This window comes from Agelaius phoeniceus, chromosome Z (assembly GCF_051311805.1).
Source record: "Agelaius phoeniceus isolate bAgePho1 chromosome Z, bAgePho1.hap1, whole genome shotgun sequence".
Lineage (NCBI taxonomy): Eukaryota > Metazoa > Chordata > Aves > Passeriformes > Icteridae > Agelaius > Agelaius phoeniceus.
Window position 1 is genome coordinate 85,925,980 of NC_135303.1, and position 18,282 is coordinate 85,944,261.

Below are 18,282 nucleotides of genomic sequence, written 5' to 3' on the forward strand. Positions count from 1 at the left end.
GTGTGCTCTTAGGCATTCACTAGCAAAAGGCTAATCAGTCAAGTAAACGTTTCTCTGGACAGTTGAGCTGTAGAGAGAGAACTGCATCCATTCAGTATGCACAGAAGCAGAGTGTGTTTGTGCAGAGACAGCTCCAGCCGAGCTGGCGTGGGAATGCTGCTGTTTTCACAGTGGGCATTGTTACTATGGAGTCCTGTGAGCTGCTGCAGAATGTCTGTGAAGTGATGGATGGGAAATATGATAGTGTCTTGCCACTCCTGGGCCAGGGATAGATAGCTACTGGAGCTAGGGACACTGTCCCTGGCCCAGCTGGGTTTCCTCTCAAATCAGTTTTACTCTCTGGGGGGAGTGGGCCTGGCCCATGCATGCAGTGGTGGTCACCCACAGTAATGGTGTTTGTGATCCCTCTGCTCAAGCTGTGGATCTCTTGTGCAGCTGTAATGTGCTGCTGGGGCTGAAAACTGTCATGCCAAACCTTTGGGAAGAATTCCTAGGGCTGACTCTGCTACCATGTTCTGCATCATTTCCACCTCCAGTGTCAGAAGCTCTACCAGCTGCCAGGCCTTCTCTCTAGACTGGGGGGAGAGGGAAACACTTCTCCAAGGACAGATTTGTGTCCTTTTAAGATGAGTGTCTTCGACAGAATGGGAATAATCACTCTTTGAAAATCATCTTGGTTTCCTCTGGAGGCCTAGGAAGCCTTTACTGTGTGTTTGGGCTAAAGCCCATTTTTGAGATTTCTCCAGCTGAGTTCACTGGTCCAGGCTTAGAGTTCAAATCTTCAAAGGCACCTCAGAACATTTCTTCCCTCCCTCTGTTGATGCAAATGGATGTCTCATGTCATGGTCAAGTTGACTACAAAGGTAATGTTACTGTGGGCACATCAGTTTGCCACAGAAGGGAAGGGCTGGTTTGGATTTAGAGTTTTAGCATGATTTTAACAATGTGAACCTGGGCTAGTCTAGGAATGGCCAGACCCCTTCTCTGCTATGTGGACTTCTGGCTTTAAACTCAGTGTACTCTCTGCTGGACTGCACCAGCACAGGAGACAGTGTCATCACACTATGTCAGTTCCCATAATAAATATGTCTACTCCTGTGCCTTCCTGCAGCCAGCAGACTGGGGCTCACAGGACTTCCTTATTGTGTTCAGTAGCAACTAGGAAGCATGCAGGTCTTGGAGTCATGTTCCTTAGAAATTGCTGTGTCCTGCCTTTTCCCAGATTGGCAGAGAAAAGGTATTCATCCAGGAAGCCTGGACTCAAATGGTGCCACTTAGCACCATTTGGACATCCCTCTTGGAGAGATTCTAGCATGTCTGACAGACAGACGTGTCCTTTGTGCTATCTAGATGTTCCCATGTGTAGAAGCTCAAAGATAAGGGAGCTCATGTGAATGTCTCAAACACTGATAGCTGGATGGCTTTGAAGCCGACCAAGGATTGTTGGTAGTAACAGCTAAGGATTGTTAGTAATAGAACACTGAATAGAATAGGGTGGAGAAGGGGCCACATGGAGGTAGAGCAGCACTTTTCTGGGACAAACATCCTTATCCTGGCTCCTGGAGATTAGCACAACACAACACAGCACTGGTGTAGGAATGAGGTCAAGTTGCAGACATGTAGGAGGATATGGAGACCACCAAATACCCTGAAGCCTCCAACCCATTTCCACAGTAACTAAATTACACAGAAAGGGAGAAACTTAGCTCCAGTGCAGGGAAACTTATCTATAAAAAGATACCCCCACAAAGCCCTGTGTGTGCACCCCAGCACCCTGAACACCCCATCATCTGCATCAGCAATGGAGCCAGGACTGCTGATCTCTCTCTCTCTCTCTCTTTTTCTTCCTTTCTTTCTTTCTACCCCTCTTTAATTTATCTCTTTCTCCCTTTCCTTTCACCTCCCTCCTTTATCCTAAAGCCACTGGTGGGTGTTTAATAGGAGGCTAAGAACTAATGTACCAATTTTCATGACAAGTGTGTCATTTAGTAACAGAAGTTTATAAGATTTTGTAGACCCTCTAACTTTCAACATTCCTTTTGTCCACAAGCATCTACAAATCTTGGGTGTTCCCTTCCCCTGGAGGGTGAGAGGCTCTGAGATTCTTTCTTGCAGCTTGGATTCTGATCTATTCCCTTCTGGGCATGTTTGAGACCAGATTCATGTTCCAAGGATACCATGAACTGGTCTATGATTTATGCCTAAATGTTCTCCTGGAGGCTGGTTTTTTGGTTTGCAACCTGCTCTTACCTTTTTACCCAATCACTAAACTGCTACATTAGAGGAAAACTGCAGCAGTGTCTGCGTTAGAGGAAAGCAGAAGAAATTGTCCTTTGTTCAGCATTGTCCTTGAATGTGAGATCTTGTACCCACCATCCATTTTAAGTACTGTCAAAGTCTACTAGGTACTGCAAAGGAGCAGGATTTTCATAAAATGTTATAGCATTACATATGATATTTAACTAGGTTCCACCAAGCTAGAGCCTAATTCAAAAATTACATTTTATCTCCTAAGCACAGTGTATTAAAAGAGCTAATGTGCACTGAGTAGCTCAACAAGTGATTGTTTTTTTTACTGAGAGTGAAGAGTGATGTAACCTTGCTTTGAAACTCAGTGACTCTGCTTTGCGTACAGGTGTCAGTGCCAAATGATGAGTTGCATTTTACATGTAATTGTGTACAAATAAAAACTCCAGAAACTGAGAGAGAGACAATATCAATTCAATAGTTTGAAATAGTATTCTAGTATTTAATTTATGATGCCTTGTATGATTTCTCACAAGTGATGGTTTGTTCATGTATTGGACCTAATGCTGAATGTTTGCTTTGCCTGTGCATCTCTAACTGTGATATGCCAAAATTTAATACACATCTATCTATCTGCATGTTCAGTTTGATTTCTATCTTCTAGGTGGAAGTAAGAACATGTTTGAAAACTAGTTTTAATTTGCACTATGGTGCTAAGTGAGAGAGTTCCAACAGGTTTGCAGTTTGCTGTGAAAGGACTTCTGTTATTTTTATCAGTAGTAGAACTGTCTGAGTTGGTAGTTTGTTTTTCTCTCAAGTTCTTTGATGTGCTGTACCATAGAGTTCAATACATGTTGTCTGCCAGTAGGCTGGAGCAGAAAGTGTTTGGGGAGATTGGTTTTCCAGGGGGGAAATTTTAGTGACAGTGAAAGGTACTGTGCTGACAGATCTTTCCTGTCAGCCATGACATTTGAAGTTGAGTGGTCTACTTGGAATTCATCTGAAACTGTAAACATGTTTCATACAACACCCCAAGGAGTCATCATGTGAAAATTATTTGGGACAACTGCCAGCCCAGGCTGAATTTGAACTAGTGACCCACCATCCACATTATATTCTTGGTATCATCCATCATATAAGCCTGATGTTGAAATTTGGCATTTCCTACTTTTAACATAATAAATGTGCTTCCAAAGTTCTGTGTTTTGCCCCTGGGTATCAGTGTTCAAAACACTGGCATGTTCTTTGCTCGCTCTGAATGTGAAGGGAGTGGAGTCACCTAATAGCCACTCACAGAAGAAGCTGCAGAACTATCAGCTAAACCTTTCTGTTTTGTTTCTGTTCTTTCTTAACAGGATCCAACAGCTGCAGCTATTTCGGACAGAGATTGTGATACGAGAGAGGGGGAGACTGTAGCCATGAACTATAAGCCATCTCCACTTCAAGTGAAATTAGGTGAGTCTGTGCTGATGGAGAGTGAAAAGGCTGAATCCAAGGCCTGAAAGACATGATCATATGCAGATCTCTGTGCATGTGGCTGAGCAGGCCATCAAGGCTCAAGCAGTTCACAGAGCAGTTTTATCATTGTAATTCTGCTGCTGTGATTCAGGGAACTGACCTACAAACATGTAAAGCCCCTGTATCCGTGGATGTGGTAAAGAAAGGAAGCAATGCCTTAAAAGCAAGGGATGGTTCTTTTAAACCTACAGGTTTTCTATTAAGCTGAGATCAAGGCTTGGCCAAATAAAGAATGAAGATAATATGGAGGGACTGTAAGAAGAAGAGAAGACAGAATAGTTGCAACAAAAGGGAAAGGATCAGGGAGTTGAGACACTACCAGAAAAAGAGCTGCTTTACTGCGAGATGAAGGCCTTTAAGTCCATAAAGGTTCCCACGCAAATACTCACCTATTTCTGAGCAATATTTTTTAATTCTGGAAGCAGAATCGTCCTGTTACTACAAGACCCTGCTTCCTTTCAAGGCTAATGCTTACAAGAGCAATCCACACATGCCTGTCTGCCTCCAAAACCTGAGCAGCTATTTAGCCACACAGCTTCAAGAACCTGATGACAGACAAGCCAAAGGAACAGTGTGCTTTTTGCTAAAAAAAATGGAAAGCTAAATGTGGAAAATTTCCCAGTAGGAGCAGGAAGGAGTCCCCTGGCTGTCCTTCACATCAGAGCAAGTAACGTTGAGAGGATGCTGCTGATTGAGGGTGGTTATGCAAGTTATGAATACTCTGAAACAGTGGCTGCTTTTCAGGAAAAGGCAGGGAGCAGCAGTGTGTGTTAATGACAGCGCAATTCATAGTTTGGTAAAAGATTATTACTGCCAGCATGCCATATGCCACCAGGATCCTTTTTTGCTGCCAAGATAGTTCTTTAATGTTACTAGACAGATAATTACTACTGCAGTAGTTGTTTTGGATAATTTAACACCAGGGAACAGGTTAGAGAGCAATTGATGCTATTATTGGTAAGTCTGCAATATTTTTGACTTTCTACGCAATGAAATATCCTCCTGAGGTTCACTAATCTGACAGGAAATGGTGCTTTTTTAGACTTGGCTTTGGTAAGTCATGACACCATTCTAGGATCATCGAAAATAGATTTGGATTCAAGGTAAAGTTCAATTCATACAAATTAAATGGAAGAGTAATTTGAGGTAGATCTTTAACCAATCTCGGTATTATAAATAAAGCTGTTAGAATGAGAAACTTGAGAAGTCAATACACATCAGGTAGTGTTGAAGGAGAAAGTATCAGAAGAAAGGACATTACTAATGAAGTTCTCCAACAGTAATTTTGTGTATATGTTCATTAATGACTTTTACATAAAAAGCAGGAGTCAGCAGAGAAAATTTAGTGGAGCATATTTGGGAGGAATAAGTATGATAAAGACTCTGAAATAGCATAGAGGAAAAAAACATGAAAACTGGAATAATAGAAATGAGAAGAATAGGACAGGAGAAACTCACTGTCCTGTAAGCTGACATTTATTAACTGGGGATGACTACATCAGTTGATTGTAAGGTTACTATTATTGAAATGGACTAATACATGAAAACAGGCCACAGTCACACTTCTGCAGAACTTACCAGCTTTTTTCCAGGAGTCAGATAGAGGAGAATTATTAGCTCTTTCTGCCAGAACTTCTGCTTTCCCACATAGGAAGTATTCTTTTTCATTTAGCCAGTGCTGAGTGGCAAGAAGAGTCAAAGGGAGGTACTGGAAGTGTTTGAGCAGTTTTTGTAGTAGAGGCACACTGTTGCCAGGACCTCCTTTCCCCTTGGTGCTTCTGCCAAGTGAACTCAGTGCTGACCACAGTACGCTCATGAAGATAATGGGGTGAAACGTACCTGCTGAAGAGAAATTGCCCTGAAGGCTGACAAGCATCTTCCTGCCTTTTCTCCAGAGAGAAGTCTGTCCCAACACATCTCTGTGAAAACAGTGTTCCTCTTTAATGAAGTGAACACATACCTAGTGGCACTTGGACCAGCTCTCTACTCTTAGCCATACTCAGATGAGCTCTAGGTTATCTGAGGCAAAATGAGACTAACAGTATTGTCTATGGCCAGTGTAACATGCCTTTAATCCACATCAGCTCCTGCTGCTCTTATTCTAAAAATCTGCCCAGCCTCTTCGATTTTTTAGAAGCTTAATCAGTGCATCTCCCAGCTCTGGCCCCCATTCCTCTGACTAGATTTTTTTGTTCCTTCTGGATTGAACTTGTCAGAGTTGTTTTTAATCTCTTTAAGGCTAGAAAAAGTTAAGGTAGTACATAAATTTTTAATAGCTTATCTGGCAAAGCCATTGTTGGGGATGGTAGCAACTAGGGGCTTAATCCTATTGCAGGTTTTCCATATGGATGGTGGCATTTTTCACTGTTAAATCAGAATCAATTGTTCAAATGTCAAATGTTCTGATGGAAGGTTGATAAATGTCATTTTTCAGTTTGCAAAGATTCGTGTGTAAATCTGTCGTATGTGCTTGCTGGAAGCTTGGCTCAAGTGAGCTCAATTAAATACCAACCCAGCATGAATACAACTTTTGCTTCCAGACGCTGCAGTGATTGAAGTGTGACAGAAAGAGCATGAAAACTGCACATACTGCACGCAGATTTAACCTGCTGCTTGAGTGGTCTTTTCCTTGGTTGTTTCTTCCCCTCTAAATAAATATGTTTGGCTACATGTTTGATTGATGGGGGTCAGTTAGATACAGGAAAAACTTCACGGGTGTCTTGTATTTCTGGTGACTTCCTAAAGGTTGCACCTGCTTCATAAATGGAATAGTGCTTGATGCTAGGGCCATCAAGGAAAGAACCTCACAGCAAGGGGAAATAAGATCTCTGAGTTCACACAGGTCATCATTTGCAACCTTTATTGATACTGTATCCATATTAATTATGTATTTGTCACTTTTCTAGCACTCCCACTGTGTCTTTCTATCCGGAGCTGCTATGCTCAGCCTTGCTTCTTTCTTTGTTTCAGATCATTGATAAGGAGACTCCTGACAGCAAGGGTTGGGGGCTGGGTGTACATTAGTGCTTAGGAGATGTCTCCAGCACATCCTTATTAGGAGCCATATCCAGATGGAGCACATACCACAAGCCTTTTGAAAGCAGAGGAGAGTTATGATAAGGAGAGAGAGAGGAATAGAATAATTCCCAAGTGTAAATCTCAGGGCACCACATCCACTGGAAGGCAACAGATCCTCCTAGCATTCCCAGGAGATGAGATATTATTTTAATGAAGCTTATGCCATCTGCTTTTCTATTTTGCATTTTTAATTTCCCTTTTCTGGTCTGAAATCCCTACCCAGACAGTCTGTGTCTGTCTTTCCTAGCAGTCATGGCATTAGTTTGTGTTAAAACAGAATGGGCAGTGTGGAAATTGGTTGGAGTGCTGTAAAACAGGCAACAGGTGGATGAGGGATTGTGGCAGAGGCATCTTCACCAGCACATCCACCACGCTGGGAGCCTGGCAGTAAATGTCCTGCATGCCTGTCTGCAGATGAACATGTAGGAGAGAGGCAGAGACACTGACAGCAGCCTTCAGCCCTCCAAGGTGCCTATGGCCTTAGGTGTAAGCACCTCCCCTCCTTGGATTAGATAGGGAATAAGGCACCGTTTTTGGAAGGTTCCTCAAAGGGCCCATAAAAGTTTGTGAAAATTGAATGTCTATGCTAAAGAAACTGAGTCACACCTCAAGGATGTTACTGGAATGCTGTTCACTTAGACCAAGCAGAACTGATAGGGTTAAAAAGCAGCAGAAACACTGTCACAAGGACATAGAAAATGGTGTTCCCTGGTGTGTCTGACTTGGACAAAACTAATTTGTGACTGAGCCCCATCTTGGTGGAGATTTAAGTGAACAGAGGATATAATCTATCAGGGGACAGAGGCTGATGGCATGTCTGTATTGTTAGCTCCTGCCTTCCAGCCTGCTGCAGTGTATTCATGACAGATATTGAATTGCTCTGTGGTCAGAGAGGAATAGTACCAGGAGTATCAGTCAGAACTACAAAGCCCTCAGGGTTCAACTTAACAAAATTGGTGCATTTCCGGCTGAAATTTTACAGAAGGTCTCTGATCCTAGTAAACAACAGACTGCCCCATGTGGCTTTTGAGATTAATCTTTCAATTGGTGTAGGTGTTTTACCCCTTCCCCTGGGGTGGGGTGTGTGTTCAGAGCTTGTCTTAAAACTCTCCATCGAAGAGCCACAAAGCACACAGCAGAGCAACCTCTCCTAGTGCTGCCCAAAAGGATGCAGTGCTCAGAGATCCCCTTCTAGGACTACTTTTGCCTCAGGTCAAGATGCAGAGCTGTGAAGTGCAGTCACAGACAGAGCCAGCAGTGAGCATCTTCTGTAGGCTAAAAGGCTCTGTATCTGCCTCCATCTGTGGCTCCTTTTCTGCATCATCACTTCCCAGTCTGCTCCAAAACTTGTGACTTCTGAAGCTTTTCATACAGAAAATAGAATAATAAAGGGGAAGTTGAAGTAGACTGGACAGATCAATGCCATTAGTGTATCATTTTGTCAGTATTTCAAGTACTGTACTATTCCCAGTTGCTCTTCTGTAACAAGGTGATTAATGCTAATTAGGTACAGCAGCTGTTGTTTCTGGGAAGATGCTCTGTAGGTAAATTAGGGAAACATTTCATAAAAAGGCTCCAACTGTAAAGCTAGGTCCCTAGGTTCCAGCTCTGTTGACAGAACTGCAGATTTTCATATCCATAACTGTTTGCATGGCGACCTCAAGTGACATCATTACCTTAAGTGCAAAAAGCCATTTTGCTCCCCTGGGAGCACCCATTTCCTTGAACACAGTCTGTGCAGTGTGCAGGGGGAAGGGCGAGGTGGAAGCCAGAGAAGCAGGAGCAATGCAGCACTGCTATTGATTTTCTCCATGAGGACAGTAGTGCAGCCCACTACTCAGAAGTCTCATGGAGCTTGGGAGGAATTTAAATAAACATTTTTTCATCTCTTATTACTCTTTCCATTTATAAGAGAAATACACAGATTTATGGTAGCATCCTTCCTGTAGGATATTTCCAGGCTCTTTCTGGAAAGGATGAGAGAGTGAGCAGCTGCATCACATTAAGGCTAGTAGGGCTGTCTACTGACAGAGCTGCAAAGATGAGGGCAGAAAACCCATTCTGACAGGCATATTATTGCAGATTAGTTAGAAAAGAAGTAGAGGGGCAGAAAGGAAGAGGTGCCTGAGACGAGCTTGGGTAAGTCGTAAAGCCATTCTGACAAACTGTAACAAAGCAATCACTGGATTTCAGCTGAGACATCCAGGCAGGAGGGAATGTGTGAGAGAGTGAGACAGAGGGAAGAGAGGTTCCAGACAGCAAACCCCAGGAGCAGAGCACAAGCATATGCATATGGGAATGATGTGGCATGAGATTCACCAAATGACCTGGCTTTTTGTATCACTGTAATTTTGCTTGATTTGTTATGCCACTGCACCAGGGCTTGGCTGGCCTTGCCTAGCCCTCCACAGTATGTGCACTTCTCCCATGACACATTCCTGGGTACCAACACACATCACGAGCCAAGAGACTCACACCCACTCACATCTTGTGTTGCACAGACCATGCTTGGCTAATACTCCTTCAGGTAGAAAGTCGTGAAGAAGGAAGCTGTAATGTAAGTGGATAATTTTGGGGTGTTACCTGGCTATTCTTTAGCCAATCCATATTTTTATGCTACCTGCAGTCTGATCGTATAGGAAGGAGAGCTAATCCTGAAGATATTATTTTATTTTGTATTGAGAATGGGCCAAAACATCCAAAGTCTGAATGGGGGTTTTATGCCTGAAGGGGAAACCCAGAACTGCAAATTACAGGTTCTCTTCCATGTCTGACCCACCACAGTCAAATCATCTCATATGAGAAGCAGCTCAGAAGGTTGTGAAGAAAACCAAACTGAGCAAATTATTGAGATTCTCTGATGGACATGAGAAAAAAAATCCGTTAAAGAAGTAAGTAGTGATGACAGTAAAAAGTACCTGGTCTAGCAAAGCCTAACCCCAGCAGGCAGCACCACACAGTGGTCTGTTCAGAGGTCTCATTACACAAGTACATGTTACTCTCATCACTGTTTCCTGTGAAGCATGTAGAGAACTGGTTTAAAAGAAAGAGGTCCCCAGAGGTGATTTACAGCTTGTTCCTGACATTAAAAAGATGAACAGCAGTTGAGATGATAAGGCTGCCTGCTCAGATGTTGGTATCTTCAAAAAAATCAACTCAGAAAAGGGCAGTAATACTATATTCTGGCTCCTCAAAGTCCTGTGTCCTTAAATGTAGGTTCCACCTGTTCCACCACAGTGTAACATTTCCCCAGTTCTGAATTACACAGGTGTTACTATTTCTGTAGTTCCTTCTGATGTCTCCAAAAGTAGATGAGTTCCTGCCTAGCAGTTGAGAGAAGCAAGTATAGCCCAGTGTAATTAATGTAAATTGGCTCCAGAAGAGACCACAGCATCTACAGACAGTGTCGGGTGATGCATTTATTTAATGTGTTTGATTGATTAATGATGAGCCTTAAACTGTGCTTGATGGTTAATTGAATTTGTTCTGATTTTCATGTGATGTGGGCTCCCATTTTGTCTTCTCTGTGCTGCACTCTCAGCTCTTAACAGGGAAAGGTTACTGTCTGCTTATTGAATGTGGGGACTAAAATGCTCCATCAGCAGATCAAGCTCTACGAAACAGAGATAACATACACTTCTCAAAGGAGAGGAGCATGTCCTGGTACAGTAAGTTCACTGCAATTCTTGGTTTTTAGCTGCTATCCTTATGGACAGAGGATATGTTCATAGCAACCTGAAAACTTCATGTTGCTTCTCTGAGATATTAAAGGATTCTTTGGAGATCATAAAAACACAGAAACCTTGGTGTGCCACAGCAGGAGAGCAGAAAAGACAAGGATGTCATCCATATCATGTGTCCTGTCAGTAGTAGAATCCTTGTTAGGTGAGGGTACCCTGGTGGTCCTGGATGCAGACCTCACCTGAGCATGAGCAGAGGTACACCCAAGGAACCCTTCTTCTGACCCCAGGCTTTGTTCCAGGCAGAGCAGACAGTGTTACATCCAGCAGTGCACAGCAGAGCCCCATTTTTCCAGACCCAGCCGTGGTGCAGCAAAAGCACCACCTGAAAGGCCCAGCTCTAACGTGGCAGGCAGGGAGATGTGCCACAAGAAATGTTTGTTGCAGCAGCAACGAAGGACAGTTGTTGGGCAGTCAGCAACAGCCACATTTCATTATGTCCATCAGTTTTGGTCTAGAGGTCTAGGGAGGAGTAATTCCCAAAGGCAGGAGGCAGCACAGAAGAAACCACTCTGTATTTCTTCATGGAAGGAGAGCTGGTTGAAGACATGGAGCAGTAGGGGCCTGTGCTGGACACATGTTTTCTAGGTTAGATTGGTAGAAGCAACTCAACAGCTTCAGCTGTTGTCAGTGTCTCAGCCTCTTACACCAACCAACACCACTGCTTTATGGAGAATCTTTAGGAGTGATAATTAAGCTGTACTGAGGATAGCAGGACTAATTGTGCAGAAAGGCCTCTGAACCTTCAGAGTCCTGACAATCACTTCACTCCTGACAGGAATAGGGCAGTGACCTCTCCAGGAATGACCACAGCCTTCCTGCTCTGCCATGTGTAGAAAGTCATTTGGCATCTGTCTGTTTCTTTCAGACCTCAGTCTTTTCGCACAGCTCTTTCCTTGTTCCGCTTGGCAGTCATGCTCTATAAAGCAGGACCACTGAAGAAAAATAAACCTATTTTTACAGATGCCATATATTTACTATGATAAAATTTTATTTAAGAAAAAAGTCACAGCAGTAATTGGACAGTCTGATCCCATTTCTCTAGTTGTTAAACACAACTATCATTCAAAAAGCTTTAAGTGGTGCCTGCATCATGGCTGAGTAGCTTGTGCTGAGGGTATGCTTTTCTGCATCACTCATGGAAATGAGACTTTGCAACCTGGTACTGTGCAAAATAGCTGTGGTATCCTTTTTGAAACATCTTCCAGAAGGAAAAGCAGGAATTGTTGATCAAATTTTAAAATGTTTGAGCGTTGTCCAAACCCTCTTTCTAAACTGACTTTTAGGAAAACATGCCCCATAGACAAAATGCTTTTTCCAGGTCCAGTTACAAGTGGAAAGGAGGGGTAATACATACATTCTTGGCAGATGGATCCAAGTCTTTGTCAAATAATCGTCTCCAACCTGTGTAATAATTGTGATCTGTTTGTGTCTACCTCCTACTAGTAGTAGACTCCTGTTGTCTCCACACTGCTTTGCAAACTGTTCCTCTCCCAGGCTTCCTCCCACTTTCTGCATCAGTGAAATCATACATCTCACTTTTAGAGACTGCACAGCTGAGCCATTTTTCTCAGTGACTCCTGCCTGCCTTCCTCTTCATGTCCCTTTCATCTATGAACTCTGACCAAATTTTATTTTCCTTAGCTCTCTGCCTTTTTTATCCCTCTTGCTGCTTACCATGACAGGAACTTGAATTGATTCAGCCTAAGTCTTTGTGAGTGTTCCAACCCTTTGTCTCATAAAGTAACACTGTTTATAGCACAATAAAATAAATCCTTTACAGGGCTTTAAGACAACTCTACTGTAAGCCCAAAACCATCTCGTTTTTTGATATAACTTTGATTTCTTTTCTGCATTCTGCACTAAATGGAAGGCAATCCCTGCTTTTTCCACAGAACCCACATACCGTCTTTTCTTGATCACAGCTGCAAAATCGGTACAATCAAGTCAGCAGTTGCTAATGTGTTCTGGAGGAATGATGCAGTTCTGTCTAGCTCACTAGTCTGAAGCTCATGAGTTTTAAACTGCTTTCTGCCATGAGTAAACTGTGAGCTGGCTGTGAGAAGAAGGTTTAATCACACCAGGTGTTTCAGAGCTGTGGGCTGCTGGCAGCCCCTTGGCTGCAACTCAGCTCCCAAGTCTCACAGGTGCCAGAAAACAGCCCCTCTCTGTTCCCAGTCACTTACCCTGCCTGAAAGTAAGAGCTGTTTTTCAAAAAAAGGGAAATATTTTCTATTAATTAATTTAAATACTGGTTCTGGAACTAGAAAATTGAGAGAACAGATGAAAAGTACAAGTGAGACAATTGTACTTTGTATAAGTTCATCCGAGAAACCATGTTTGACATAATAAATTACACTGCTAAAAGTGTGTCTTGAACAGGGCAAGCATACTAAATATTTAAAGTGATGCTGTCAAGCATGGGTAGTTTGAGTCCGTGATGGAGGCTGCCTTTAAAATTTGGATTTTCAGGTTTGCTTTCATTTTTTAGAAGAAAAATATCCTGGACTTAAGACTCCCTAGTAAATCATAGCGCTTTTTTTTTTTAAGTTGACTAAAAGAACTTATAACTGATGACTCCAGAATTCTTCACAAATTCATGTCTAAGTCACAAGGTGGTTTTGACTGTAAAAAGTCTGGGAGACTCATGTCACAAAGCACCTATGCCTTTTTTAGCTACTGATTTTCAGCCAGAACAGGAAAGACTCAAGTTCAGTTTCTTTTTCTGCCTGAATGCTTCAGCTCCCAGGTTGAAGAGTGGCTTTATGCAGCCTCTGATCTGTAGGGCAGGGGTTGAAGGAAAATGTGAAAGCAAAACTTTGACATAGTTATTTCTGTGCAGGCAGATGTCGTGTTTCCTCCAAGCTCACATAGCTGACTCACATTTACCTGTGTGCAGAAAAGCTACAATACACCACAGTCCTTGAATTTGACTTTGGGTCCTTTGGGTTTCCTGTGCTTCATTGGAACGGGTAGATCAACGAAGGAGATGATCTTAGCTCCTTTGTTGGCACTGTGCTTTTTTCCATCTGCAGTTAAACAGTCCTGGGTACTGGGGAGTTCCATCTCCCTGGAAATTGGGGTCATGATTAGAGAAGGCTGTGACTGCTCTGAGTCTTGACCAAATGAATTGAACCCTCTACAGCACATTCATCTGACCTAGAACTAGGCTGTAATCTCTGCTTCAAAGCAGGGCAGATAGAGAACAGGAAAAGGGGAGGGCTAAAGAGAGCAAAGCACTGTGCCAGTTGTCTGCATTTACCTGGTTATGACCATCCAATGGGACATGACCAGGACTTCAGAGTTCTGAGGAAAAGCTCCATGTGAAACGTCCTCTGTGCTATTGAGGAATGATAGCATCGTGCCTGAGCTGGCAGTAAATTGTCTGGAGCATCAGTGGGTACTTCATTCCCAGCCTGTTACTTTTCTCACCTTACAGAAATCCTTTTTCACCATGAGGACAGTCAAGCATGAAAAATGTGTCCTGGGGAGATCGTGCCATCTTCAACCCTGAAGGTTTTGAAAATCTGACTGAATAAAGCTCTGAGCAGCCCAGTCTGATCCCATGGCTGATGCTGCTTTGAGCAGGACTAGAAAATGGTGATCCTGCTTCTGGTTAGGACTCCAGGTTGTTTTTTTAAGATGTCATATACTTTCTGTTCATTACCAAAATGAACAAACAAAACAAACAACAAACAAAAAAAACCAAAAACATTTTGTCTAGTTAGACCTTTGGATTCCTAGCATAACCACGGCTGGATTTGCAGAGGTAGATTTAGGTGACTTGCATGAACTGGCATAAAGCAGTCCTCTGATATGTCCCCTGGTAAACAAGCAAAACACAATTGCTGCTTGATTTTCACTTCATTATGAATGTTCTTTTTAAGTTTTAATTACTGCTTTTTCTTTCTCTTTAATTCACCAAACTTTCTTGATTGATTTTAAAAAGATGTTAAAACTAATTTTCTCTTTTGCTTGTATCTCTTACTAATTCCAGTGCAGAGACAAGGAGATTGGTTCTTTTACAGATATGTTTCCTAACTTGCATTCCTTAGTGCTGAATGATTTTGTAATATGAGCAAGCAGCTGATTTCTTCTACCTACTGTGTCCTAGCAAAACATTGGGGCATTAGCACAGGGCACTAACAGAGTGTACAAAGCAGAACCAAATTAAAGTGTTTGTGCATGTGTTTGTGTGAGGTGACAGTCAAGCAGCTAGCAAGGTGGCTGTGCAACATCTCCATTTTTTAGACCAATTTGAGCTCTTCTTGGTGTTGGTCATGTCTCAACTAGCCTTTGGGAAAGACACTTTTATCTTAGATTGTCAGAAGGATTCTTTTTATCTGTAGTTTGGGTTTTTAAGAGGATTTGCAGAAAGAGATCATGACCCAGAGGCTGGTTGTCACACACAGATCCCTACCTGCTGCATGCCACAAATAATGTAAGACACAGAATAAAACAAAAGCAAATTAGTCATCCCATCCCACATTTCTTCCTTTATGAATTCCATGTTTTTTTCCCTGTAGAATGAGGGAATGGATTTGAATCAAAGAAGATTAAAATCCATCCTGGAGGGCGAGGTTGACTATTTTAATGTGAAAAGCACTATTTTGATCTTCTTGAGAAGATTTTAGGGCAGGAGTGGAGGCAGTGGGCAGGTGTTCAAGACTGTTAAATGTATGGAGGTTGCCTTGGGAAAAAGTGGATGTTGGTCTGCAGCAAACTGATGTCCAGAAAAAATAAATACTCCCTCATGGTCCAAGAGTTCAGAACAAAGTTGATTGTTCAAACAAAACATTACCAAGGTTACAGAACAATACTAAAACTTTTCAAAGGCAGGATGCTACAAAAGAACTTGCCAGACCTCACAGACCAGCTCTATAATTCAGAGGCAGGATCACAGAATTGTGAAAAATTAAACAGAGAATATTTGAGGTCCTAAAAACTAAAACTCTGGAGTACATGATTTGTAAACTAATATTACTAAAAAAAAAAAGGTTATTCAGGACAGTCCTTCAAAGCCTCTGAGGTCTGCTACATACAGGTCCCTCTGCCAGTCCAGCAGTGTTGAAGTTACCCAATTGTTTTCAAGTAGTCCCCAGAGACTTCCAGAAAGTGCCCCCTGGGCACTATCTACCACTGACGTGTGCTATTTTCTTTGACTTTTCCCTCACATCCCCAGATCCTTGCACTGTTGTTAGATGTTGGTTGATCTTCATGAGGTCTGTTCCATATGATCAGGTTATGAAGTCAGCAGTAAATCCTAAGTACTATTTTTCTCAAGGTCAGCCAAAGTTAGCAGAGTGCACTTAACACTGCAAGTTAAGTACAAAAACCACAGTCACTTTCCTTACCACTGAGGCCTTTCCAGTGAGCAAAGTGTGTTAGATTTAACCCCCAAATTTACCTCTCCATGTTACTGGAATTTGCCACTACAAAGCACCCTCTCCAGAACAGACAAAGCAGGGACACTTTGTTGGAGGTCTTGTTTATTCCAATTCACTGCTTTTAAGCATGAAAGAAATTAAATTCACAGAAGAAAATACTTTCTGGCTCCGGTTTCCAGTACAGTTCTCTCCAGAGGACTGTAGAAGAGCAATGGCTCTCTGTGGCTTTTTCACCAGACATTGCTGCAGGCGTGATACTGTCAGAGCTGTTCTGACAGCTTTGTCATAGTGTGGTCAGGGGAGGAGATGCAGCTTGCTTTCCTTTATATTTTAGTGGACCCTGGAGACCTGGCAGGAAGAAACCTTGTTTCTGTCATCAGGCTGAGTCAATATGACTTCAGGCGCCCAGGGAACAGATGCAGGAGATAGAAAATTGCTACTTTGAGTTCCTTTTCTGTTTGTTCTCATTTTTATCCCTATGAGTTCCAAGTCAGGACGTGTCTCCTCAATCAGATGGCTTTGCTGGATTGTTTATTGAGTGATCAGAAAATTATGATCCTTACTCTCCTTCTCCCAGTGCACGTACTGCCCAAGGAGAAGCTCTGTTTAAGCCAGTTCCTCAGATCCCAGTGCCCTCAGATTTTGGCTTAAGTGCCTTCCCTGGAAAGGATAAGGCTGTCAGTCCCTGGGCTTCCTCCATACCTCTGCTGAAGAGGAGTTAAAGGTTTTTTATTCCCTGAAGCCTGGTATTACCCCTCCATTCACCTCACAAAAGCAGCTGTTAGAAGCCTCAAAGAAAGCAGAGAATATTTTCTGCCCTGCTTTCTCTCTGCTCACAGCTTTTCCTTTTTCAGCACTGACTGTGCCAGCATCAGTGGGGTGGGGAGGCTGTCCGGAAAGCTGAGTGTTAATGCTGTTTCTGTCTGGGTCTTGGCATAAACCAGGCTCCTTCCAGCACAGTGTGAGAGAAAGAGATTCCAAACTTGAGTCACTGAACATGCATGTGTCTGTGTGTAGAGACCACAGCTCCTCCATCCTCCCTGCACTTGAACTTCTTCCCTCAGGGGACCCAGTGTCTCAGTCCCACTCTCTGCAGACATCTCTCCTGCAGACATTCCAATTCAGAGTTTCTGATGTCACTTCACAAGTGAAGTTGTCTTAAGGACAGATAAACCTGACACCTTTGTTTTCTGTCCCCAGGGTAATTTGAGATACAGTATGACCTAAAAGTTCCTGATGCTTGTGTGGAGAGAAATAATGAGGCAAAAAAATACAACAGTTGATGGTGTTAACCTGCATACAGTTGATTGGCAATGGAAACCTGTGTTCTTGATTCAAATCAGATTATGAATGGAAAATTAGATTCTTTTATGAGAGTGAGTAGCAAAAAGAAACACAGAGCAAGCTTGTATCTTTGCAAAGACTCTCTAAAATCTCAGGAGGCCTTGAGGTTATACCACCTGCTGTCATGTCTTTTGCTTTACATTGGAGTCTGCAGGATTTTGTTCCTTGCACATTCTGGCTGCTCCATCAGCAACCAGCCAGCATCTTCCCACCATCATCTCTTCTTCATCTGTCTGTCCACCCAGGGGCACAATCTGACTGAAGAGAAGGCAAGTCATTTCTTATAAAGCCCCTAATAAGGTCCCTGACCCTTAAAATGTCCTTTTTATATCTTGACCCTCTTCACTTCCCTTTTTCATCATTAAATTAAATCCACTTTCACTGTGCTTAGGTCTCTGTATATACAAAAGTTTAAAGCCTGTTGTATATCTTAATTATTGAAAGATAATTCAAACTGAAATTGTAATTAAAAGGAACTCTGCATCACTGAAATACCCACCATTCTAGGTGCCTGTAGTCCTTATGCACAGTATCTCTTTTGTCTTAATTTCCTCGGGCAAGCAACTGTGTCTTCTATGCACACTCCTTAGTCCCTTAGCTCTACTGCAATAAAGCCTTGCTTGCTGACACCCTCAGGCTGTTTCTCTACTCTTTTCTTCTACTCTCACAACTCTGTTGTTCCTTTCATCTTACCACAGCTCCAGTCAGGCAGCCAAACAGATAGCTGTACAACAATAAACCTTATGTTTGTGTGCCAAGTGAAGCTGAACATGTGCTCGCTGTGGCCCAACATATACCTGACCCAGGCATGCAAGGAGTACAAAAATTATGATAATTCTTGTATTGCTTTTGCATGTCTCCTTCCTTTTCTTTTAGAAATGCTTTAGAAAGTCCTTAGCTAATGGTCTTTTGATAAGCAAATCCAAGCTGGGATTTTTTTCCTTCCTTCAGTGCATACAGCTGGCCTT

General features: G+C 42.6%; 1 protein-coding gene across 3 annotated transcripts in view; it reads left to right on the top strand.

Annotated features, from left to right (window-relative positions):
• The window catches only part of FAM219A (family with sequence similarity 219 member A), a 92,890-nt gene that overhangs the window by 50,196 nt on the left and 24,412 nt on the right, over positions 1-18,282 (top strand). For all 3 annotated transcript variants that reach the window (XM_054651854.2, XM_054651855.2, XM_054651853.2), the window contains exon 2: positions 3,603-3,702. In XM_054651854.2, coding sequence (XP_054507829.1) covers positions 3,603-3,702 — 100 coding nt within the window. The remainder of the gene's footprint in view (positions 1-3,602; positions 3,703-18,282) is intronic.